General features: G+C 35.8%; 1 protein-coding gene across 1 annotated transcript; it reads left to right on the top strand.

Moving 5' to 3' along the window:
• The first annotated feature begins 2,208 nt into the window (after nucleotides 1-2,208).
• Nucleotides 2,209-25,212, top strand: LOC128529830 (ATP-sensitive inward rectifier potassium channel 10-like). Its single transcript, XM_053503380.1, has 6 exons — nucleotides 2,209-2,702; nucleotides 9,433-9,792; nucleotides 9,873-10,084; nucleotides 11,649-11,780; nucleotides 12,380-12,557; nucleotides 23,069-25,212. Exons 2-6 carry the CDS (start codon nucleotides 9,435-9,437, stop codon nucleotides 23,464-23,466), a joined length of 1,278 nt encoding a protein of 425 aa, XP_053359355.1. The 5' UTR covers nucleotides 2,209-2,702; nucleotides 9,433-9,434; the 3' UTR covers nucleotides 23,467-25,212.
• Nucleotides 25,213-25,419: the final 207 nt, after the last annotated feature.

Below are 25,419 nucleotides of genomic sequence, written 5' to 3'. Positions count from 1 at the left end.
TTGCTACCACAACCGACCCAGAATATCAACAGCTTGATGGAGAGGATGCCTGAGAGAGAGAGAGAGAGAGAGGGGTGTTTTTTTGATGTGCCAACAACAACAAAAAACAACAACAGTGTACCAAGGCAGAGAAAAGGGTAAACAAAGAAAGGGAAGGAAAGGGGGAAGACCACTTCCGACCGAGCTGCGTCGAGCCAAGAACTGCTCTGACCTCGTCACTTTCTTTCTCCCTCCTTCCTCCATGCTCTCTCTCCATCCTCTCCTTTCTTTGCACCCGAGTACATCCCCTGCTTTGTAACCTGAGCATCCTCTGCTGACCCACTTATGTTGAAGTTCATCACCCATGAGCTGTTTGTACCATCTCTCATCTATCTAGAAGCTCTTTAACGTCAATTATCTGGGATGGATTATTTTATAGAAATAACAGCTTATCATTTTTACCTTTAGCTACTGAAAATAATTTATTTATTATTATTATTATTATTATTATTGTTATTATTATTATTATTATTATTATTGTTGTTATTGTTATTATTATTATTATTATTATTATTATAGAATTGCTAATAAAAGCTTTATTGTAAAAGGTGATATACAAATAAAACAGAATATGATTTACTGAACATGATTGTATTAGACAATGAATTATTTTTATTACCAATAGAAGAAATACTATGTGGCACAGTGTGCCAAAGGAAGATACAGAGGACAGGGAGATGATAGCAATAATCGGAAAGGTGGAATGGGCCTGGAGACATGCAGATGCTGGGGTTTTACATGTTTAAAATTTTTAAACATGTTTAATTGATAAGTTACTAAAATGTATGTCGATGACCCCATTTAAGGTTGCTTTTAATGATTTTTTAATCATTTAAGCATTCGGTGAGTGAAAATTGCCGGATAACTTGTCACTAACTTGTGGAACAAACAAATATGTTTCTCAGCTTGGTTATTTGCTCCAAGCCATTTTGTGTTTAGTCATTTTCCTTTAAAGGAGTTTCTGGGAGGCCAGTAGTTCAGACATGAAGCAGGCAGTCTGATAATGGCTCCAGGATACTAAACAAACGTTTTACCTTAATGGTATTTAAAAACTAGTTAAACACTGGAATAAGTGCATTAGTGTAGCAGAGGATTATATGTTGTAGGGAAATAAAGGGAGTTTTATTCTGCACAATCAGAAGTCCCAGACTTGAAAAACAGCATCAGGCCCCTTTTAAGCAGATAATCCATTGATTACAGTTATTACTGGAATAAACGTCATATTTTGTCATTTTTGCATTTCCTTGCACACTGAGTTACAGCTCTGCAGATAAGGGGCAAGTGTCACCTGATTAACAAAGCATATTAAGTCATGTCAGTTGCCATGTGTAAAAAAAGATTATGGCCTCATAAAGCCTAGTATTTAGTAATAGTCTATTTAGTCAGATTGCATTGCTTTGTGGTTAAGTCTGTAATCACACGGACCTCATCATTCAGGCCTCCAACAGCTCATCTAATACATTTTGATTTAGCTAATAAAATAAAAGACAGTCAGTAAGACTCTTAAACACATAAACAGACCCCTAAACCTTGTTGAAAGCCTTCCCAGAAGACTTGAAGCTGTTATAACTGCAAAGGCGGCAGGGCAAACATCATATTAAACCATATAGATTAAGATTTGCATGTTATTCAAGTTCATATACATGTGAAGCTAATATTTTAGCAATATAGTGCATATATATATATATATATATATATATTAGGGTAATCAAATTTATGAGCATTGTAATCATCATAAAGATCATAAAGAAACACAGTACAATCAATCACTATGAAAAAGCTCTTCCGTATGATTTTTAACTATTATTTTTTAAATTGAATTTCAATTTGTTTTCTATCATTTTATTTTATTTTACCTTTTTTGTTTGTTTGCTCAGATAATAAAACATGTGACTCTGTCCATCCATTCACTTTATACATATTTTTATGGTTCTTACTTTTTTTTGTTCACTTTTCCTTATTATTACAACACACACATACAGTATAATGCCGAGTTGCATTTCAGCTTATGTAAATGGACATGAAAAGTACACGGAGGCTGCATATTCAAGGACCTCCAACAAGTGAAATACAACAGCTCCATTCAGAGTGACCAGTGGGAGAGAGAGAGAGAGAGAGAGAGAGAGAGAGATGGAGGAGATGGAGGAGTGCAGAAAAGCAGAATTAATGAGTAGAAAAGGTGCTGAGACGGAGAAAACTAGACGGATTTCCTTATACAATTTGAAGCAGCCTGTTTAGACCCGGATACAAACTTCCCAAGAAGTTCAGAGCAAGAAAGAGAGAGAGAGAGAGAGAGAGAGAGAGAGAGAGAGAGAGAGAGAGAGAGAGACTTTGTGCATAATAAATCTGTATCATCCTCCAACCAGCAGCGGCACTGACTGACACTCGGCTCGACTCCATTCACTAAACAAACTTCTGCAAACTCTGAAACTTTGAGTTGGTAAAGTTTTGCTACAGGATTACGAGTTTTCTATGTTACTTTGGTCCATAAGAAAAGATGAAGAGGAAGCGTTAATATTGTCCTGAAGTTGCAGTTGTTTGCAGCCTGTGTGATCATGTTGTTTATGTCAAGTCTGTCTCTTTGCTCTGACAAACTGGAGTAGAAACAAACAAACAAACAATCTACTGGTTCAGAAAATTGCGACCAAGCCTTTAATCATAAGGTAAGAGAACAGATAGCCTCCAGAAATGTGACCGGGATGGATGTTGCACCTGCTGTATAAATGATGATTACTGCATTGCAGATTATTTTTGTGTTAATTGATTAAGGGTAGATAGCTTTAATAATCAACTAAAACTTTAAAACCAACAATAATAATAATAATGCAAACCTATGATGTAATGGTTTGGGCTGAGGTTTTACATGTTCATCTGGGTTCTCTGGTTTCCCTCCACTATTGAAAAACTTGCAGGTACATTGGTTCTGATTGTTTGCTCCGATAGGAGTAATTAAGTGTGTGCATCATGTGTGCTGGGATTAGATCTAGACCCTGACCAAAATTACATGGTTACTAAAGATAAATGAATGAATGAATGAATCATCATTAAAGAAAAGAAAAATTGCCAAAGTTCTTACATTTTTATGTAGCCATAAAAATGTTTTACTCATTTAAGTGAAAAATAAATTCAACTTATCTCTTTAGGACATAATTATTTTATAAACATTATGTAAAAGTGTACAGTATAATAGAGTATAGGCCACAGCGCTTAACAGAATACAAAAAGCTGACACTACAGTATTTATAATTGTATATAATTAATATGTTTTTTTATTGAAGCTTGGATAAAAAACATTTAGTACAATGAATGATCAAATAACTATGCTACTACTTCTACTACTACTATTGCTACTTCTACTACTAATAATATTAATTGTCTTAATATTGATGGGCTGTGAATTTCACTGCTTTAATTGGAAAAAAAAAAAAAAGATCCTAAAAAATTACTTAAAAATGTACTGGTCCAAAACATGTAGCCTATGCAACATTTAATACAAATCATTAATAATAGCAGTAGTATTGTTGCATTACCATGTAAATATAATCTAGACTTAAAATGAACTTGTGCAGGAATTTATGCTAATTGCAATAATTTTGACAAAGGAATTTATAAAACTGCAAAAAGAATATCATAATAAAACATTGTCAACATTTAATCATATGCACTGACAAATGTTGAGTAATGTATCTCTTGCTGAGAATAAATTATTAAATAAATGAATGAATAAAAAAGCAATAACATTGACATTCTTTTTGATTGCCCTTGTCTGCAGTGACATTTCCCCCCAGTGCATTAGCTGTAGATTTTTTTATTTTCCCAGGAACCATCAGCAGGTGCAGAAAGTTCTTCCTTTCTCATAACTACATACCATTTCATGTAGTTACTAAATTATTATCAGGACTGAGATGGTATGTTGCTGTGATTTACATACTTACCGTATGTTCCCAGTGGACAAAATAGAACAATAAGCAAATGCAGAATGAAGATTTATTAATTGCTGTGTAATGCAAGTACTTTAGTAAGAATTCCATTAAAATTATTATTATAAATAATAATTGCTCTACCATCATCACTCAGCAAAGTTTGGCCCATAATCTGTTAACTACTAATACACCTATCTCACCTACACGGTTTCGCACGGGGGCCGTAAGTACAATTCATCATGATTCACCGCGAGTTTTGGCCCTGTGATTAGGTTTCTAATTTTCAGTCATTAAAGGACTGGGAATGATTGTCTGGCTCACGGATTACATAAATTGTCTGAATAACAGATAATTTTTTTTTTAAATATAACTAAATAACTGAGTACTTACGTAAATGGCGGACCTAATGCATTAGATTACTTGTTACATCAAAAAAGTAATCTAAGTACTCTAACGCGTTACAAAGTAACACGCAACACTGATCATCTTGTTGTTTACACTGATAAGCCATAACATCAATATTGTTGCCAGATGTACTAAAAAATATTGATCACTATTTATACTCTGGTATAAGAGTCACCCATGTCCATGGAAACTAAAGGCTAACATGTCCAGTTCAATTCTACCGAAAAGCCAATGCAGCAAATATCCCCCAAAAAGTCACTGCTGGCCATGACAGAAAAGCACCAATACATCCAATGCACCAAAGCCTACCATGCATTGGGCCCATCATGCAAAACCCCCAGAGCTGCCAACCTGGCCTCCACACTGCATGGATCCCAAACTGATTGAGAACACATGGGCTGCCCCTGACAAGCAAGTCCAATCCACGGAGGCCCTGCTCTGCAACTCACAGCACACAAAGGATCTGCTGCTAACATCCTGGTGCCAAACACCACAACACACACCACAAAGGCATGGCTTGAGGGGCCAGATTCACACTGATTGCACAACAGGAACCCCAAACCTAGGTTGTTATAATGTTAATGGTTGTAATGTCATGGCTGATTAATGTAAGCAATACTTTATTTGGTCAGTATTTACTTGTTTTTCTTAAGAAAGAAAAATCGAACCCAAGAAAGCATTTCCCCTAATTCATATGTATTATACCTGTTATTTTATTTAATTTGTACTTTTTTCCCCTCACTGTCAGTATTATGGATATGTCAACAAAGTTGGCTTGAATAAATACGCCCAAATGCACACAAAATCTAGGCGTGTTTCATTAAATGTAATAATCTGACAAGTGTCATTGACTTTACAGTAAAAAAAAATAAATCCCTAGACTACTAAATAAATATCTCTTTTTTCCTTTACATTTTTCCTTTACATAGATAGCAAATACAGAGCTATATCCTGCATTTATCCTGTAATAACTTAAAAAAGAGTAATGATAGCATATAAAATATATAAAAATGTCTCAAATTTAACCAAAAATTTTAAGTCTGTCCCTGATTATAAAAAAAAATATTTGAATCATAGAAAAGCCTTGATGTACTTATTATATGTTAATTTCCATATGTGTGATTTATGTAAGAAAGATGAAAGAAGTCAAGGCTATCAAAAGACTGTGCGGAGGTTGAATAGAAGTTGTGACAAGGTTGTGTGGAGGTTGTTTAGAAGTAGAATGTACGACTGCAGAATACTAATGAGCGCATTTGCTACAGAAAAATTCCTCACTCCAATTTCTCCATTTCCTTCTTTAACAAACTGCACAAATTCTAATATGTTTCATTCTTTCATTCTTTCTCTCCCTCTCTTCTTACGCATGCGCACACATGCAGTTTTGTATTTTTCAATAGTGGCTTTTGTCCCTTTCATCTCCTCACAAAACAAAGGATTTTTGTGCGTACAGGACAGAAAGCGAGGGATGGTGCAAGCCTTTAATAGAGGAGAGAAAATGAGACAAAGAGTGAGAAATGACAGCGTTTAAGCCACTGTTATGTTCAGACTTTAAATATTTGCTCCGGTGTCTTTCGGCATGTTATCGCTGTGGCTTTCGGAGCTTCACCATGACTGTCACTGAATGCTTTAGGCTGTGCACATGAGTTTGAGTACAGTAACTGCATGTGGTGTGTTTGAGTGTGTGAGTGTGTACTCGCTGGAGTTCAGAGGTCAACTGTGTGTACATTCAGTCTATCACACGTGGCTTTCAGAGAGCCAGCTCACTCCTTCTTCACTCAGTGTTAGTATTCAGAGCACAGAGGGCAGACAGATACCTATTCATATCCCCAGTGTGAATGCAGCACTGAGAGAAAGGGAGAGGGAGAGAGAGAGAAAGAGAGAGAGAGAGAGAGAGAGAGAGAATGCATTATAGTCCTGGTGAGTGTAATGAAACTAGTGCTTGGGATCAGAATGTAATGGAACTGAAGGGTGAGGGATGATGGTGAATATGAATGAAAAAAAGTGAGAAAAAGGGAAGTGTTAGAAGTGTTAAGATAGAGATAAAGAGATGAATGGGATAACAATCAAATGATGATATTCTGTATGTATTTAGTACTGAAGAAAGCTAAAACAATAGATGAATTCACAACGTAGGGGAAAAAACGACTTGGATAATATTTCTTCAATCTGAGTGAAAAAATTACAAGTAGAAATTCCAAATAAACTTTTTACAAAGATGCTGATCTGATGCTCAAGGCATTTAATCAAAATATATATCTTTTGTCATGTGTAAAATGACTCTGTGTGCCATGAAATATTTCATCTGAAAGAAACACAAAAGAAATAAAAGTATTTATCTCCACCTTTAAGGTTAGTTTAGACTTTTCTAATGGGATCTTTTCCAATAAATCCTTCTGCAGTATGATTGGCTATAAAAAAAATTCAGTCTCACATATGATTGGTTAAATGCTTTATTACATGTGAAACAGTAAGCCGATCAGTGCTTCTTTTTTCAGCCAGATGCCCAGTAGATAAAAATAACGACTCACACTTTACCAATTAAAAATGGAAGCAAAATGTACATTTCTAAAAACTGATAAGGTCACCTAATGTTACCCCTATATATGGCAAACATGCACAGAATTTTTTTTTTATTTCAACAATAAAGAAATGATTGGAATTGAATTTTTCACATTTTATCACATGACATCAAATACATTTCATTGGCATAGAAACCGTCCAATCCTTTTTAGAACACTGTTAAGAGAAACAAACAAAAACATGCAGCTGAACATATCTCTAACAGGAAAGGAATGAAAACTTACTCATGGGAAAGAATTATCCAAGAACTCTTTTTTCCCCACTGTGAATTGAGGTATACCATCTTAAATTTTAGGCCCTAAATGTTGTTACTCTATGGATACAAGGTTGTTTTTTGGGGCAAAGAGTTTGGAAAGGTAGTTTTTATACTCCTTAAGGATTCTTTAAATAATTATTTATTAAATAAAAATATTTATTATTATGGGTTTCAAAAAGAGTTTTATTTGGAATGCTCATCCTCCTTGAAAGATAAGCAGTTATTAGGTACAAATTGACAGTATCCAGCTGAGATTATCCACCTATGAGATATCTATGTTGGATCATTCTTGATTCTTTTTTGACACATATTACAGGACGAATCAGTTGGGTGCACTGTTTCTACCCATGTTCTGGAGTAGAAACTATTACACTTGGATAAATCAAGTAGTTCTAAAGAGTGATAAAGAGTGAGAGACAGCTTGGGTTGTGGAATGCAGAACATAATGTGTATGGTAAAAACAATAAAGATTTCTATAGACCATGAACAGACCAGTTTTCTGATTTGTTTAATTTCCATCACAGATTTCACTGTGCATAAATCTCTTCTTTAAACTCCCTCTATTTCTTTAACTTTCTCAATTTCTTCATGTGTTTGTGCAGTGAATAAGCCATCCTTGTCTCCACTCCCTCAGAGCATTTGACCAAGCCTGTTGTATAAAGGAAAAGCAAGAGGCCAGACAAGAGAGGCTGGTCTCAATGAAACCTGCTTCATGTGCCAGAGCAGCTGGGCATCTGAATGGAACTCCTACAGACAGTAGCACCCCTGGGTCCAAGTGTACCCAAGTTTCCCTGCTGTACACAAGAGAAAAAGCTATCCTTCTTTGTCCTAGATAGCATCAGCACTACATTCTCCAGACAGTCTATTCTGATACTGGTTGAGTGCCACTAAGAGATCTACTAAAAGTACTAAGAGTGTAGTTCTTTGGTGGACTGACTAAATTTTTAGGATCACGCTGTGGGCGCCACATTGTCCCAGATGCTATCATGTTGGCCCAGATGGTTGTAATGTTGCTTAGGTAGTGTGGTTCTCAGAGAGATAATGGTGTCCTGCTCACATACTTTTAGAGTTTTCCATTTTTTTTTTACTAACACAGAGATTTGAAGAAAATTTAAAGCAGCTTATTTGCTTAGAGTTGCTGTTAAAGCTTCTGTGTACATGGCAAGGATGAAAAAATGGAATTCTATACTGTACTATTCATAGATAGCTCAGTGTGTTAAGGCTCTGAGTAACTCATCAGATGGTCAGTAGTCCAAGCCCCATACAAAGATATATTTTTTTACTGAGCTGGAATATATATGTAACAAATAAAGGCTTAACATTCAAATGTTAATGCAAAATGATGACTACAAACTGTGACCATAAACCATGGTGTGAAGATATAACCCATAAAATATTACAATTAGTATCTAAAAGTTTTGGCATTTCAGCCCCTGCTACTGTATTGAACATCATAGGTCCACCACTGAGCCCAGAACAGTGGCCAGGGATATGCCTGTTGTGCTGGAACAAGTGTATGAGGTGGATTTTAAAGACATCAGAGTCACAATGACACTGATAAATGAATCTCAGTAGCACTTGTACCACCCACTACCATGTGAGTGCCACTGTTGTGCTGTGAATAATTCACCATACACTGGTCTCTTTCAATTAAATGAGAGAGATAGATAGATGGTGATGCACTGTGCAAAGCAATAGATGATAAATTTAGTGTATACTATAATGGGCCTCAGAGGTATATTTGAACTGCCTAATGAATGTAAGATTAAAATGCATTTGACTAAAACAAATTTTTTTATAACATTTCCATCAGCCATCTAGCTGGAGAGACAGAATGCAGCAGTCAGCTAAACAATATGAGTGAAATCATCATTGATGTTCAGTAACATTTTTTACTTGGCCATGGAAACAGGGTATCCAAGGACTACCTTGGGACCACTGTACATGGTGTGGGAATGCACTCTAGATGGGAACTTAGATAATTGCAGGTCACATGCTCCCATCGAAGCCAGTGCCTGCTATGAACTACACAGCAAAATAGTCATTGTGTAATCACTGGGATCTTTAAATTTTTCGTTTGCTTAAACTAAACGTAATAAAAATGGTTAAGACTACTGTAGCAATTTTTTTGCCACAAAATCCTACAAAACCACACTTGTTTACACTCTATGTTTTTATAATTGGTGTTATGCATATTTCACATGCTTCACTGTATCCTGCTCTCTTTAGCCATGACTTCGTCCACTCCTCCATCCTCTCGCAGACCTTCCCCTCAGAAGGTATGCCATTCTCAGACTCAGACAGAAGTCCTAAAGCCGCTGCTGGGCGGAGGTAGTGGTGGGGGGGCTGGAGGTATTGCTGCAGCATTGAGGAGACGGCGACGTGTCTTGTCTAAAGATGGCAGAAGTAATGTACGCATTGAGCACGTCAGTGGCCGTGGAGCTCTATACCTTCGGGACCTGTGGACAACCTTTCTGGACATGCAGTGGCGCTACAAGCTTTTCCTATTCTCTGCCACCTTTGCTGGCACATGGTTTGCTTTCGGTGTGCTGTGGTACCTGGTAGCACTGGTGCACGGAGACTTACTGGGTGAGAGGAAAGGAGGTCTTTACAGATGAGTCTGAACAAGATTTTTTTGTGTGTTATATAACCGTTGTTTCTCTTTGCAGAGTTTGACCCACCATCCAACCATACCCCCTGCGTGATGCAGGTTCATACACTGACAGCTGCCTTTCTCTTCTCACTGGAATCACAGACTACAATTGGCTACGGCTTCCGGTGCATCACAGAGGAATGTCCAGTTGCCATTATCCTTCTGATACTCCAGCTAGTTATCACAATGGTGATGGAGGTCTTCATCACAGGGACCTTTCTTGCCAAGGTAAACCAAAAGCAACTGGACATATACTGTAATAGTAAAGATCATAAAAACCTTTACGGTGCTGCAAATACAGTGACATAAAAAATATTTTCCCCCTTTCTTAATTTAAAATTTTTGCATATTTGTCATGCTTAAATTACTAAGATTATCAAACAAATTTTAATATTACACAAAGATAACCCTTGTAAATACAAAATGCAGTTTTTAAACTGCTGTTTTTAAATTTAATTTAATAAAGGCTAGTTATTGTCAGACCTGTTGATTAAAAAATAATTTAAATAGAACCTGTCTGATAAACCATGCCAAAAGATCTAAAAAAGCAACATGATCTAAGGATTTTAAGAACAGGTGAGAAAGAAAGTACTTGACATGTATCAGGGTTACAAAGCCTTACAGAGGCTTTAGGACTCCAGCAAAGCAAAGTGAGAGCTATTATCTACAAGTTGAGAAAACTTGTATCATTGGTGAGGAGAGTGGCTGGACTACCAAAATTACTCCAAGAGCACAACAACGACTCATCCAGAAACTTATATAAGAACCCTGAACAAACTCGAAGGAACTGCGGGCCTTAAATGCCTCAGTTAAGGTCAGTGTTCATGATTAAACAGCAAGGAAGAGACTAAGCAAAAATGACATCCAAGAGTTTCAAGGCAAAAGCCACTGCTGACCAAAAGAACACAAAGGCTCATCTCACTCTTAATTATCCCCAAGACATTTGGGAAAATATTCTGTAGACTGATCAGACAAAGGGTAAACTTTTTGGAAGGCATGCGTCCCGTTATGGCACACCCTAGACGCACCCTAATTGCACAACCAGTTATTAAGTTTAGGAGCAATTACATTTTCGCATAAGGCCAGGTACGTTTGGACAGCTTTTTTGCCATAATAAATTAAATAATGATTTAAAAAATGTAGCAAAATTGGGCAAAGTTTGTATTTACCTGGGTTATTTCTGTGTAATATTGTGTATATGATCTCAATCATTTAAGTGTGCCAAATAAATAATTAAAAAAAATCAGGATAAGGATAATACCTTTCCAAATGATTGGATAAAATACCTACAGTACAAGTCACAAATTTGTTCACTTCTTGTTTATAGAATTTGACCATTTCAAAATAATAATTATGATACTGTATTAACACTATGAAATGACACATAGTGTATTTTACTTTGACAAAGAAAAGTAAAATTTTAGTAGTATACCTAATGAGGCTTTACACACTCTTGGCCTCTTCCAAATCAGATTCTTCAGCTAGCTTCACACAGGATGCTTCCATTAAATTCTCATATAGGCCATGCTCCTAGTAGTTTTTCCTAAGCTCTAAATGATAAGCTACTTGTTTGGGAAAATAGTTTGATTTTAAGTAAGTCATAAGTACAAACTGCTTGATTAAATTCACTTTTATTATTTGCCTTTAAATGCTTTTAAAACTATTAGAAATACATGTACAGAATCTAGCGTGTCCAACAGATTGACTAGTAGTGTATGCATTGTTAAGAACTGCTGATGTATTGCATAGGATAAGTGGTATGCATTAGTGTTATATTATGTTCTGTGTGAAGGTGGCTCGGCCAAAAAAGCGTGGTGAAACAGTAAAGTTCAGTCAGCATGCAGTTGTGGCCACTCACGAAGGTCAACCATGCCTTATGATCCGTGTAGCCAACATGCGTAAGAGCCTGCTGCTGGGCTGTCAGGTAAGTTCATGTCTGGTTTAAAGAAATGAACATTGTATTTATCTGTTTATTTTGTTTAAATAATGGGAACTATATTGATGACCTATTTCCAGTGGTAAAATAATTTTTTTAAATGATCATTTTCATAACATATTTTTATGAAATGCCCCTTCACTGCAATTTTCGAATCAATTTTTCTACGTATTTTTAAGCAGAAACAATGGTAAAATGGTTCTTAACTCTGATCCTAATTGATCAACATTGAGAAGTACATCTAAAACATGCTATTTTGAGCATTTTGATGGATGAGTAACACAGTGGTGCAGTTGGTCACACCACTGCCGCCTCACAGCTCCAGAGCTTCTATGCTGAGCGTTACTGTGTGTGTGGATTTCTCCCTTGGACCATATGGCTTTTCTTGGTGTTCTTTGGTTTGCTGTCACTATGCAGAAAGTTTGCTAATGCTAAATTGCTACTAGATGAAAACAAGTGTGCAAATGTTTGTGTGCGTCATCCCCGTGCACCTGTATTATAGTTTTTGAAGTGTATTTATGTAACAGGTTTTTGCATATGGAAGGGAGATTCTTATATGTATATTCAATGCATTCTTTATATTCCAGGTAACTGGTAAGCTGCTACAGACATCTCTGACTAAAGAAGGTGAGACAGTTCGGCTGGACCAGAGGAATGTGGCTTTCCAGGTAGACACGTCTAGTGACAGTCCTTTCCTCATCCTTCCTCTCACCTTCTACCATGTCATTGATGACAGCAGCCCACTCCGTCCCTGGGCCGCCAAGGGTAAGAGCAGAATTTACTAAGGTTCTAGAGTATGAGGAAAAGTTTAAGAAAGTAGTGATAGAAGATTTTTTTTTATTAAGTTTTTCTTTAGATATTCAAGCAAACATTTATCAACAGGTTATAGGAGTGTAAGAAGATTTTAAATTAGATTCTAATTGATTATATTCTAAAAAAATTCCTTTAGAATATACTAATTAGATTAGATTCTAAAAGATTCGACTTTTTACAAAAGGTAAGAAAGAAGTTCTAGAAGATTTGAAAAAATGTGACTTTCAATAAAAAAAATTTATGAAAAGATTAAATAGTAGTTTTACAAGATACCTTAGATCTGGCTAATAATAATAAAAATAATTAAGGTTTTTTATGATTTAATTTTTTTTGTGAATTGGGATCTAAAAGAAACAAACAAAAAAGTATGATTGAGTTTGTATTGTAGGACAGTTCTGTGATCTGGGTGAGGGTTTCACTATAGCTTAAATGTTGTTGATAAAAATGATATCATAGAGTGCTAAAAGATGTTTATAAAATAAATTTGTCGTGAATGGAAGACTTGGAAAATCCCTCCATAAATAGTTCATAAAGTAAGAAAAGTGTTGGACTCTGAAACTTTTGGATTCTGGAAGAAAAACATGGTAAAGGGTGTCAAAAGTAGGCTTCGAAGAGATTTGTGTTCACAAGTTCTGTAGTGTTCCGGAATGTTCTGATGTTTATAAATCATATATAAGAAAGAGAAAAATAGAACTTTTAGATTGCCATGATGATACTTCAACACTTATTCCAAAGTGTCTGATATGGATCCGCCTGTGGAGCCTGATGGCACAGAACTCTTGAGAACACAAAGAATGTGATTGGACTTATGCCGTGTATTGAGTTGGTTTGAGGACAGAGGGGTGTGGGATTTAGGGAAATGTGAACTGTAGCATGGGAAGAAGGGCCAGAAGATTGAGAGGGCCTCTGTTAGGTTGCCTGAGTAGAGAAGCAGAGAGAGAATCCTTTTTGGGAAAAAAGAATTATTTCTTTTCAGCTTTGTTGTGATTTTAATTAACATTTGCCTTAGAGCATTAGCCTCTGGATCTTATACAATGTGGTACAATACAATACAATACAGTGCAATACAATACAGCGCCAGCAGTCAGCAATGCCTAACAAAATGTGTAGTGTTTGTCGTAACATGATAAGTCTGAAGCTTGAAGAGATGAAGATGGAGGCCTATTTTGGTTTCTGTGCAGCGGAAAAGACTGAAAATCATGCCAGCACTGTAAGGTTCCAGCAAACGGATTCCCTGAGCTTTATTTCACGACTTTTGGCTGGAGCTGTGAGGAGCAAAATTGAAATCCTATCTAGGGAAAGAAAGTGCCAAATACACCTGTGCTTTTGGAGTTGTTTTTAGAGCATCAAGCATCACACAAGATTACAGGACATTTAACGCAGAAATGGATTTAACAGTGGATTAAAATTGCATGAAACTATAGGATATGTGAAAATATTATTCATATCTAAGTACAGTACTATTAAAAGTAATGTCATAGTAAGGTCATATCAAAGAAAACATTAAAATAATATTTGAGTAACCCCTTAAATAAGATTTGGGGATGATGTAAGTTATATAAGATACAATTATTTAGGAAATAAGAGATGGGATTTGACAGAATATAAAGGTAACTCATTCTATAAAGCTATTAATTTTTGAGCATGGCTAGTGCACACATTCTTTCTTACCTGAAAGATAAATGGACAGAACTTAGATATAAAACTTACAGTAATATGTAAAGTTATATTTCCTTTCAAGTTTAGAGGGTAAAGCTAATGGCGGAGGTCTCCAGAAAAAGCAAAGAGCTTTGTCTAAAGGTTTTGGGGTTGTGACCATTTTATGAGTTAACCCTATTAACTTAATTTGAGGAGGCTAAAAGACAAGAGTTTGTATCATGCTGATGTGAATTGGGCATTTTGGTCTGCTGTGTTCAATGTTCTTGTGAGTCTCAAAGCATTTTGGAGCTGGCACGAAATCCTTTCTCATTCTTTGTGGTGCTCTCTCTCTCTTTCTCTCTCTCTCTATCTTGTTTTCTCATTTGTTGTTCTTCCTCTATACGTGAACTCATCTGTCTCCCTCCTTCTCTCTCTGTTTTCTCTCTTTGGTTGGAATGTGAGTGTGAACAAGAGTGTCTCATTAGGGGCACAAAGCAGCTCAGTCTGTGGTGCTGACATGCAGGTACAGGGATCCAGTTACTGGAGCACAGATTTAACGACAGAGCTGGGCCGTTACAGTCCCTCTTTCTACTGTACTCCCTCTGCTTTGTGCTCTTCATTTTAGTTCAATTTAGGCCAGTCCATTGTTGCTTTGCAGACATAGTTGCATTAGGAAATATGATAATGAAACAATTTTTATGAACAAAAAGGGTTTAAATGTTCAAAGATTTAAGTTGGCAACATTTTTTTTTTTTGGAAATAATCTACTGACCTGTATTATACTGATGTATACTTTTGTAGAATTCATTAATTGACAGAAACAATGGTACTAACTGGAAACTGGGAACATGTTACTTTATATACAAATTAATATGAACTTTACATTGGACTAAAAAGTCCAATGATTGAAGCTACATTTAGTGCTGCTACATAAATCTAAATCTGATTGTCCTGAAGTCTTAGCCAAAGAAGAGTATGTACAGTATGTCACTATGGATGTCCACCAGGGTGTGCTAAAAAGCAATGCTAGTAATTAGATTTTTAGGAACATGTTAATGATTAAAAAACCTTGAGTGAAAGACACGTTTAATATAGAAGTATATTCAGGAACTTCACTTGGCTGCTATAATTTAGGCATGAACATAGAGGAAATACTGCACAAGGCAAATCCAACAAGCCTAAAGGTTGCAGGTGATGGAAATCAGATGCGTTGCTGCTCTGAAAACCAATAAGGTGTCCTATTCACTTGGCTTCTTTTCCAGTTTCCCATTTGTCAAAATATTTTTTATTGCTCTTTCACTTATCTACACCAGAGATGTTTAAATCCAGTCAAAACCAGGATTGTCAGTATTCAGTACAGTTTTAATTCACCAAGAAGAATCAAACCCACTAACCTGGCAATCAACAGATTAGTTGAATTAACTTAGTTTGAGCAGAAGAATCACTAAACTGTGCCTTGAGAACAGGTTTCTAACACCACTAATCTTCAGCACTTAGCCTTCCCTCTCTGATGAGGAAACACTTTGTTGTAAAATCCTTAAAATGATTTTCTCAAAGACACAATTAAGATTTAACATTTTTATGAGTGTACAGTAGGACAAAATCTTGGGATTACTGTGTCATTATGCAGCAAAGAAGTAAATAAAAGTAACAAAATAACTAAAAATATTATAGTTATAGTATCATATACTGTATCTTACGCAGACTGGAACAATTGCACATATTTTCTCAGTCAATGTCAATGACTCACACTGGATTACACACACCTGATGATAATCTACAGATGCTTTAAATAACAGTGCCTGTATTTACTAAGCGTCTCAGAGTAGGAAAATTTGGTCCTACTTTCAGGAGTAGGAATAATAGCTGTTTCTCAAAATAAAAGATTCTTAAAATAGGAAATCACTCCCATCACTCCCAACACAATGTAGAAGAGCTCTGGAGGTCTCCTAACTGGTTAGGGGTAGTAAGGAAATGGCATTCAGGCAGAGACACTCACAGAGGAGAGATGTTCTAGTAACACTGAGTGACACAGGGCTCATAAAGGAGACGTTTAAACAAAAATATATGCCTTTTTTCAATTGTGTGTGATATGCTACTGGTCCATGAATGAACAATCCATATGCTGTCTCCAAGTGGCTGATACTGCATGATTTTCAATAACAGCAAAGTTGCAGCTTTGAAACAGTGAGACTGCCAACTGTGTCAGAAAAAAATAAAAGAAACTCTGTTTTTACAGAACCACAAAGCATGCGAAGATTAATACATTTCCGGCCACACATAGCGAAATTAACAAAAAAAAAACAAGCTGCATTCATGGAGTTGTGGGCATTATCTATGGCACACACATTAAAATTATTATATTTATATGTATATTTTATATACATATATAAAATTATTTAAGTATAAGCAAATTTTTTTTTAGATTCCCTGTTATAAGCAGAATTTCATCACTTTATTAACATATCATACCCCCGTGTTTTACTCCTTAGGGGTATGTGCGGCAAACTTACTTTTTTCTTTAGAGGTAAGAGTGGGGCAGAATTTTACTTTAATTATCTCTTTATATTTTACTACCTCCTCTGCAAGCACAATGCTCTCATCCTTTCTGCAGTTTCACTTCCTTTTTAAAGTAATTTTGATCCGATTATGACCGTCCTACACAGCTCTATTATTGGGGCTTTAAACATTGTGATTGGAGCAGTCTGATTAGGATAACTTCATGCAGTTTATCACGTGTCTAAAAGTTTGGTATAAAGTTTTCACACAACTGCCGCTGATTTACTATTCTACCGTTTAAAACTACAAAAACGTGCAAAAACTACAACACCCAATATAATGTGTAGACTATTTTACGGCTCGTAAAAAGTGATGTCACACGCTTTCCTGGGCGCAGTCCTACTCCTCACCAAAAGGAAGAATAGGAACCTCTTATTCTGAGGTAGGAATATTTTCAGTCCTACAGTAAATAAACTTTGAACATGATTCCTATGAGTGATTCTGAGCTGCTTAGTAAATATGGGCTCAGGTCTCACTTGGCTTGCTTTACTATTTTTATCAGTAGAAATACTGAGCCTATTTGTTAAAGGGTTTTTGGACTTGAGAATTTATTTTTTGTGCCTTTATAATTAATTTTTTAATATTGTCTAGCCTTCTTGGTTTGCTTGCCCTAATAGCAATAATTATTAGTAAATTCTACACACATCTTTTAATCTGCTGGATGTAGCAAATAAGCATTTTATATACAGCTCTAAAAAAAAAGAGACCACTGCAAAATGATCAGTTTCTCAAGTTCACTTGATTTTAGATACAGGATGTATTAAAAGAAATTGACAATGCATAAAAATAAAAGATGCAGTATCTGCAAATCTCGAATAAAATAAATTCATAATAATTTCCATAATATTCATAAATATTATAGTCACATTACACATACATTAAGTTGAATGTTCAGAAATCAGTATTTGGTGGAGTGTATCTGATTTTCAATCTCAGCTTTTACGTGTCTTGGCAATTTCTCCACCATTCCTGTTGGGGAACTCTATGCCACTCTTGGTGCAAAAATCTAAGCAGCTCAGTTTTCTTTGATGGCTTGTGACCATCGTCATCTTAAACTCACATTTCAGAGGTTTCTGTGGAGTTTGACTTGGCCATAACAGGGTCTTAATCAGGTGGTCGTCCATCCACATGACCTGACAGTATTGCATGTAGCATTGTCCAGTTGGAAAAACCAAACCTCAGAGTTGAGATACATTAACAGAACATACTGTAAGGAATCTTTAGTTTGCCACTCTGTTTGAAGGCCATGGTCGTTGAGTGACATTTAAATGAATTTGCTGTAATCCCAGTTATTTTCACCCTCTGCCAGTCTGTAGCTTTGTTGTCCTCAATGTCTGCTGTTTGACTTTCTTCTTGTATTCTTATGAACATCCATTGCATAGAGATAACAATAACAAGTCAGAATTTGTGCTTTAACCGACACATTTATTAAATTTACAACAAACAATAGAAAAAAAAAATCATGCACTGACTATTACACATCTTCATAACAAAACAAAGTCTGTATGTGAAAACATTATCTATTATAATACTGTTAATGCTTCCCTAAAAATGCATTATATAAATGCTATGACAGGATGTGAAAGTAAGGTCAAAAGTTGATCATGTGCTGCACCTACTAGCTGTATTAGATTACCTGTTTTTTATCTAAACCTGCTTGAATTATTTATTCATTTCTTTTTCTAAGTATAAATGAATGTAATTAAATTCACTTTAATTTCAATGAAATTTGATTTATATAACGCTTTTAACAATGGTCGTTGTTTCAGAGCAGTTTCACAAAATTGAAAGAATTATTGAAAATGTGTATACATCATAATGCTCAGATTGTCCCTGACGAGCAAGCCAAGGCAACGGCAGCAAAAAAAAAAAAAAAAAAACCTTAAATGGCAATATGAAGAAACCTTGAGAGGAACAGGACTTAACAGGGAACCCATCCTGATTTGGGTCTATTAACAGATAGCAGGAATTGTTTTGCAGTCATGCTGTGTATTAGGCAGCTGAAAGTTTAATATAACAGAAGATGTCTAAGTTAACATAAAGTCCAGTTTGGCACCAGGATGGCACCAGAATTAGTCAGACAGGTGCAGAGGGCAGAGCGGGTCTGGATGACTGGGAGCTCAGGAGCAGCATGTGTAGCTTTAAACCATCACAAATTCATTATGGGATGAATTATGTGTATACCAGGCGATGCGTCTTGAGTCTACTTTTAAACTAAGGTTAAACTAAAGATAAATTATCATGGTAATTCATATTTCAACCTTTTATTAATAATATATTTTTTAAAAGTGGTAATTAAAATAGAAGTAAATTAGGCCTACGTAGTTTGTTACGCATGGGTTACAAGGTGTAACGTTTTGTTAAAATGGTGTTGTATGGTACTCATGTAACTGATATTACCATTACATTCAGTAATATACAGGAATTATGATTTATGAAAAAAACATAAATAAACAAATGTATGTTTTGTAAAAAATTATACAAAAAAACTATTTCCATACTCAATATATGCATAAAGTTAATCTTTACAGTGGTATAGTATTTAATTTCCTGTTTTTTGTTTTGCAGAACTTGCCTGGGCATGGAATTAGATAGTTCCTGTAATAATTGGAGTAAAACTTTCCTCAAAGTTTCGATAAAAAAAAAAAAAAAAAAATCAGGTCTTTCACACTAAAGAATAGAAAATCTACTAATTTCCTTCTCTTTTATTATGACATTTAGGCCTCTGCGACCTTTCTTAAAAAAAAAAAAAAGGAAACTTCCAAAGGTAGCTGGTATATTTTGGATAATTTATTTTGCTAAAAAAATGTCCCTGTCTTTTAAATAATTTCTTTGTGGTTTTGAATCCCAAAATACCTTTGTAGACATTATGTTTCATGGGAACTGTTTTGTTTAAAGGCGGGCTTGTGGCTTTAAAAAGTGGCATGAGATTGCAAACATCACTGTAAGCAAACAGCTCCAGCCTCCTTCATGCATTATAGCAGTGTTTCTCAAACTTTCAAGCCAGCAACCCCTATTTTGAAGATCGACAAGATCTCGCGACCCCCACTATCAAAAACAAGCAATAAACATATTTTATTATTTATTTTATTATATAAACAATTTTGGCGTCTTTTTAGTGGGAAGGGTGTACTTGTTTTTTTTTTCTTGCTTGTTGAGCAATCATGTGTTTTGCCGGGGTCATACTTTCATGAGCAAGCACTTCTGAACAGATTACACATTGAGGGAAATCTACGTTGTCAACAGTAGAGCAAGTGAATCCATACTTTAGAAATTCTTCCTGATATTTTCGACGTTTCCTACTTTGGTCTAAAGGGGGTCTTGCTCTTATGCTTGGTCGATGTACATGGTTCCGATGACTCAGGCAAACTGTCCACAGTTTCCTCAACATTTTTAGATTTGTGAATAACAAATTTATTCATCTCGGCAGTTGCGGGTTTTACGTGCAGTTGTGCGCTGTAGCAATAACTAATGAGCCATTCGCTGCACAGTGACATCATGTCTTTCAGTCGTGAATTTATTTTTTTTAAACACTCAGTTTAAACACTCACACTCAATCAGTAATATCTTTAAAAATCAGAAAATATTTATTTATAGCATTTACTTGTAATACTGAAAAGTGTGTATTATAATTACAAAAAAAGACATAATTTTTTAATCCCTCTTGCGACCCCCAGTTTGAGAACCACTGCATTATAGTACCCTTGGTGCAGTTTGATTTGACTTCTTTTTCTGACTTTCTTCACACAAACAATTTTTCATCGGATCCATCCAAATTTAGATTCATCAGTTGTAATAAGAGATGACTCACCCAACATGTCCCTGAAAGGTTTTCTACACCACCTGGACCAAACTGAATAAAAGTTTCAGGTGGGCCAAATGATTGGGCTGCATCAAGCAAAGAAAACAACTAAAGAGAGAAGTTAATGGAATTAAAAACCCTTCAACACATTATCGAAACCTGGATAGATTGTGCTGAACCATCAAGTTTGTGGAAAAAATGTGGTTGGACAAAAAATCTTGAATGTAGATCACTTATACAAATGGTAAATTAACATGATAAAAAAATCAACTGTAAAAGTTGTAGCTGTGTTTAAGACTGAAAGTAAGACCAATTCTTTATTTACACAATGTGATAAGAACACACAGGATTGGGTGGCACCCCTTGTTAGTGAGGTTAATCTGAAAAGGAAGTCAGCTGGTGACCTACATTTACTGAATAACCAGGTTGTCACATCTATGGAGTTCTTTTTTACTTGATGGAACACGCATATTCCCTGATTTAAATTGTGAAAGAGGAGATCTGCAAGCATTAGGAATCATATTTACAACCGGCCACCACCATGTGTGCTGTAATCAAACCTAAAGGTGATTGACTTTTGGCCAGGCAGTGTATTTCAGAAAACAAGACATACGTATATAATGTAGTTATATTTTAAACAGAGGGAATTGGGTTTAGATATACCAAAAGAACTTGGCAGTACTTCTATACTATGCTGTTACAGATAAAGTATGTTTACTGACCTTAAAGTGACATTTATTGAACTCTCATTTGCTACTGTTCTCTCATTTCTTGTTATCATTCTCACAGTGAAACTATGTTCTCATTTATCTTTCTCAGAAGTTGTTTTTCTACTTACTTGATAGCTGGTACTAATTTGCACTTGACTGAGAATCAAGAAAGCAACTGTCAGACCCACTGTGCATATTTGTATAAGCATGTCTACAGATGTCTGTGTTGTTTCTTAGTGAATGTGTAAACTGCTTAAGTTCTTTCTCTGCTGACTGTGAAGATATGCCAGTGTAGAGTAGGAATTGTATTGTATCATCATGCACTTTTTATCACGTTAAACGTTGGCTTTTATTGGCAAACTGTTAATGGGGCATGTAGGGGTATTTATGTCCATAAGTCCACATAGTTTTGAAAAAGGAAATTTACTAGAGAATTTCCTGAGATTGTGTAAACTGTAAATTGTACACACATATTCCATTTAAAATTTAGTTTGCATGACTTTTTGCAATTCAAAATCACAAGCCAAATAATCCATTACAGGTTTTTACAGGGGATGCATGGTGGCTTAGTGGTTAGTACTGTGGTCTCACTTCTAAGGATTCTGTTCCTGTTTGGTCTGTTCATGGAGTTTGCATGTCCTCCCTGTGCTTGATGGGTTTACTCCGTTTTTCTCTCACAGTCCAAAAACATGCAGATTGGGTTAATTGGTGTTCCTAAATTGCCTGTAGTGTGTGAATGCGCGCGTGATTATGTGTGTAGCCCCTGAGATGTATTATTACCTGTTTAGGGTGCATCCTAGCTTGTGCCATAAGTCTCCTGGGATGTCCTCTCTGCATTGCTGTATATTCTAGATATCCATTAACATATTCTATTTTTTTTAATTATTGGACTGACCAACTAAAAAAAAAAAAAAATAATATATATATATAACTAGAATCACAGTATATTCTCAAATCATTTCAGAGAATCCACAATAAAGTATTTATAACGATATGTACAGTAGTGAAAATGTTTACTAGAATGAATTATGCGTTAATATGTGTGTGTTTGCATGTGGGAGGGTGAGAAGCATGGAGAGGAGGGTGTAAGAGAAATAGCGAAAGAGGAAGTGATGAGTGCTACTTACAGTATGTAAATAGCTGCTATTTTGGACGATTATGACACTCTTGGTTTCCAATGCAGAACTGGGAATGATTGACAGGAAGGACCATCTGAAACCAACTACAGTCTCGCTCTGCGCATGTGGTTGATGAATGATGTGTGAACAACTGTGGACGAGAGGGTATTCTGGTGTTCATATTTCCCGGTTGGTGAATAGTGGAATTTGGTTGCCTATGACTGACAGTTACGTAGGTTGGGTTTACCCGGGAGTGTTTCCTGGTGACGTTTAGCTTCACTTCATCAAGAAAAGAGAAACTTTAGAATGTCTCTATTGGCCTGTGAAAGCTGTGGGTGTGAGTGTGGGTGTTCTACTGTGCTTTTCAAGCTACTGTTTTGGAATAATGTGTGTATGGAGACTTGTGTAGGAGAGCATTGCTGTTTCTCCAACACACTTGACTCATATCGGGGAGGACCTGATAATTATCTGAGTCGGGTGAAAGATGGAAAACCCCCAACGGCTCATGATAATATCAAAAACTGCTGATCCAGCAGTAAACAAAAATATTGGAATGGGGATTTACATCTAACTTTCAGCACATCAATCAAGTTGAAAAATAACCTGATTGAATCTTTTTCCCTGTACTATCCCCAGGTGGCGGCTGGGCAGACCCCGAGCTGGCGGATTTTGAACTTCTTGTAATAATGAGTGCCACAGTGGAGCCCACATCAGCCACTTGCCAGGTACGAACCTCCTACCTGCCTGACGAAATCCTCTGGGGCTACGAATTCCCCCCTGTTGTCTCACTTTCCCCATCAGGGAAATATGTGGCTGACTTCGCCTTCTTCGACAAGGTGGCAAAGACCAAGACCCCACCACGCTTTAAGCAGACCTCTCCTTCTAGCCCAGATTCCGGCAGCAGACGAGGTGGAGAAGGAGGGAAGGATCCAGAGAAGACGAGGCTAGAGGAGAGCTACAAGGAGGAGAAGGGGCGTGAAAGAGGGAGGATCCGTGATAGCAGCCCACTTAGCGTTCGCATTAGTAATGTTTAGAGAGAGAGAGAAATGTTAAGAAAATGAGAATCAAACTAACCATAAGCTACTAGAAGCCGAGGAATCTAAGACGTCCACAATAAATCCTCTTCAGAAGACACATTTTTCACATACAGTATACACATAGACTGAGACTGCTAAATGTGAACAGTGGTATCACCATCTTGTGGCTAAAATTAATAGTTTCACATCAACACTGGCCTTACATCAAAAATGCATGACTTTCTTTACTGTATTTTCAGTTTTATGACTTGGACACCAGATCATAAAAAAGATCAAAAGGCCAAAATATGCAAAGACTGTTTCCTAAAACCATCATTAGAAAATAAAGCACTGTACTGAAGGATCAGGGGTAATATGTCCTCGGATATGACTATGTTTTCCATTTTAATGGACTGAACTGGAAAGATAATGATGTGTATATAATTGAACCTAACAGTGCAAGGTTACGTGCTCATTTGAGTGAAGATCAAGTTTTTTATTTTGCATTGTTTAAAACACTGGAGCAAGAATATTAATGCAGTATGTTAACAATACTAAAAGCACTTTGACTTTGTGAGAAGATTTCTATAGTTTCAGCTTTGGAAGCACAACTAACTAGTGAATATGAAATGGTAAATAACTTCATGCGTGGGTGTTTCTTTGAAGCTGTGGCTTCTCTACTTGCTGAAAGTTGTGGGAGGGTGTATCTTGAAAAAAATTATTTAAAAAAGTGTGCAACATTTCTAGACCTTAATAGAGATTGGTGATATTATTCTGGGAGACTTTAATACTAAAAATAAATAAAAAAAGGTCTGTGGACTGTCTTGGAGGAAATATATTTTTATTCTAATGTATGTGATGGATCTCAGTTTAAAAAATTGGGGCAGTATCACTTTAATGTCTAATTCCTTTAAATGAGAATTTTTAATAAATGACATGTTCAGAAACAGTTACAGGCTGACTACTATGTATGTATAATATTTTACCAGAAAAAAACAAACAAACCATAGTAAGCTAATGTTTTATTGTGTGTGTATGCATGCATTTGTGTTTAGGAATGCAAATCTCTAAATTTAGTGATAAAAGTTGGACCTATAAGTGCCTTAATTTTCTTTTTGTTCTTTTTTTTTATATATAAAACTAAATGACCCACACTGCATCTGCTACTTGCATTTGCACACATTGTGCATGACATCACATCAGCCTCAATGAGCTTGTTGCAGTTATGAAACTTCCCTTCTGGAGAGACAATGAGAGCCAACCAATACCACATTTTTGTAGTTATAATACAATACACACACAGCCATCCATGTTCAGTTCATCCAGTGGTTCTTTGCACATTTGGTGATTTCCCTACTGCTATACAGTGGGAACCTTGTTTTTTCCTGCTGTAGCATGATTTTTTTTGTTATATAGAGCACAGAAAATTCTCTGAAAATATCCAAACATAAATACTTACAACACTGTACTTCCAAAGAATAAATTATTGAATTATTGTTTTCCCAGTGCTGGAAATGCAAGCCTTGGGGAGTTTCCCCAGAAGATATATTTAGCCGGAATACCAGAACCCTATATATTGAATATTGCGGCTTTTTTTTTTTTTTGTGTAGCATATCCGTGTCATAATCTAGATCATCAATGATTAGTTCTCAAAGTGGATATCCAAGGTGAAGCATAGGTATGATTTTTATTTATTTATTTTTTATTATTATTACTAAGGGGAATATTCTGTCTAACTGGTTACTTGAATTCAGCAGGTTTAATCCAAACCTAACAAAAAAGTAAATATTATATATATATATATATACATATATATATATATATATATATATATATATATATATATATATATATATATATATATATGTGTGTGTGTGTGTGTGTGTGTGTGTGTGTGTGTGTGTACAGTACATAATATAAATATTATATACCTGTATGTTCTGTCAACTGAAAGGTCAATAAACAAAAATA

This window comes from Clarias gariepinus, chromosome 1, assembly GCF_024256425.1.
Source record: "Clarias gariepinus isolate MV-2021 ecotype Netherlands chromosome 1, CGAR_prim_01v2, whole genome shotgun sequence".
Taxonomy (NCBI): Eukaryota; Metazoa; Chordata; class Actinopteri; order Siluriformes; family Clariidae; genus Clarias; species Clarias gariepinus.
The sequence above is the reverse complement of the archived record's forward strand: the minus strand, read 5'-3'. Positions and strand labels throughout refer to the sequence as shown.

Excerpts from the sequence above, each read along its gene's own strand:
- LOC128529830 (XM_053503380.1), top strand. The coding sequence starts at position 9,435 with ATGACTTCGTCCACTCCTCCATCCTCTCGCAGACCTTCCCCTCAGAAG. Across the intron at positions 9,793-9,872 it reads GGTGCACGGAGACTTACTGG|AGTTTGACCCACCATCCAAC; the intron begins GTGAGAGGAAAG and ends TTCTCTTTGCAG. Across the intron at positions 11,781-12,379 it reads GCCTGCTGCTGGGCTGTCAG|GTAACTGGTAAGCTGCTACA; the intron begins GTAAGTTCATGT and ends TTTATATTCCAG.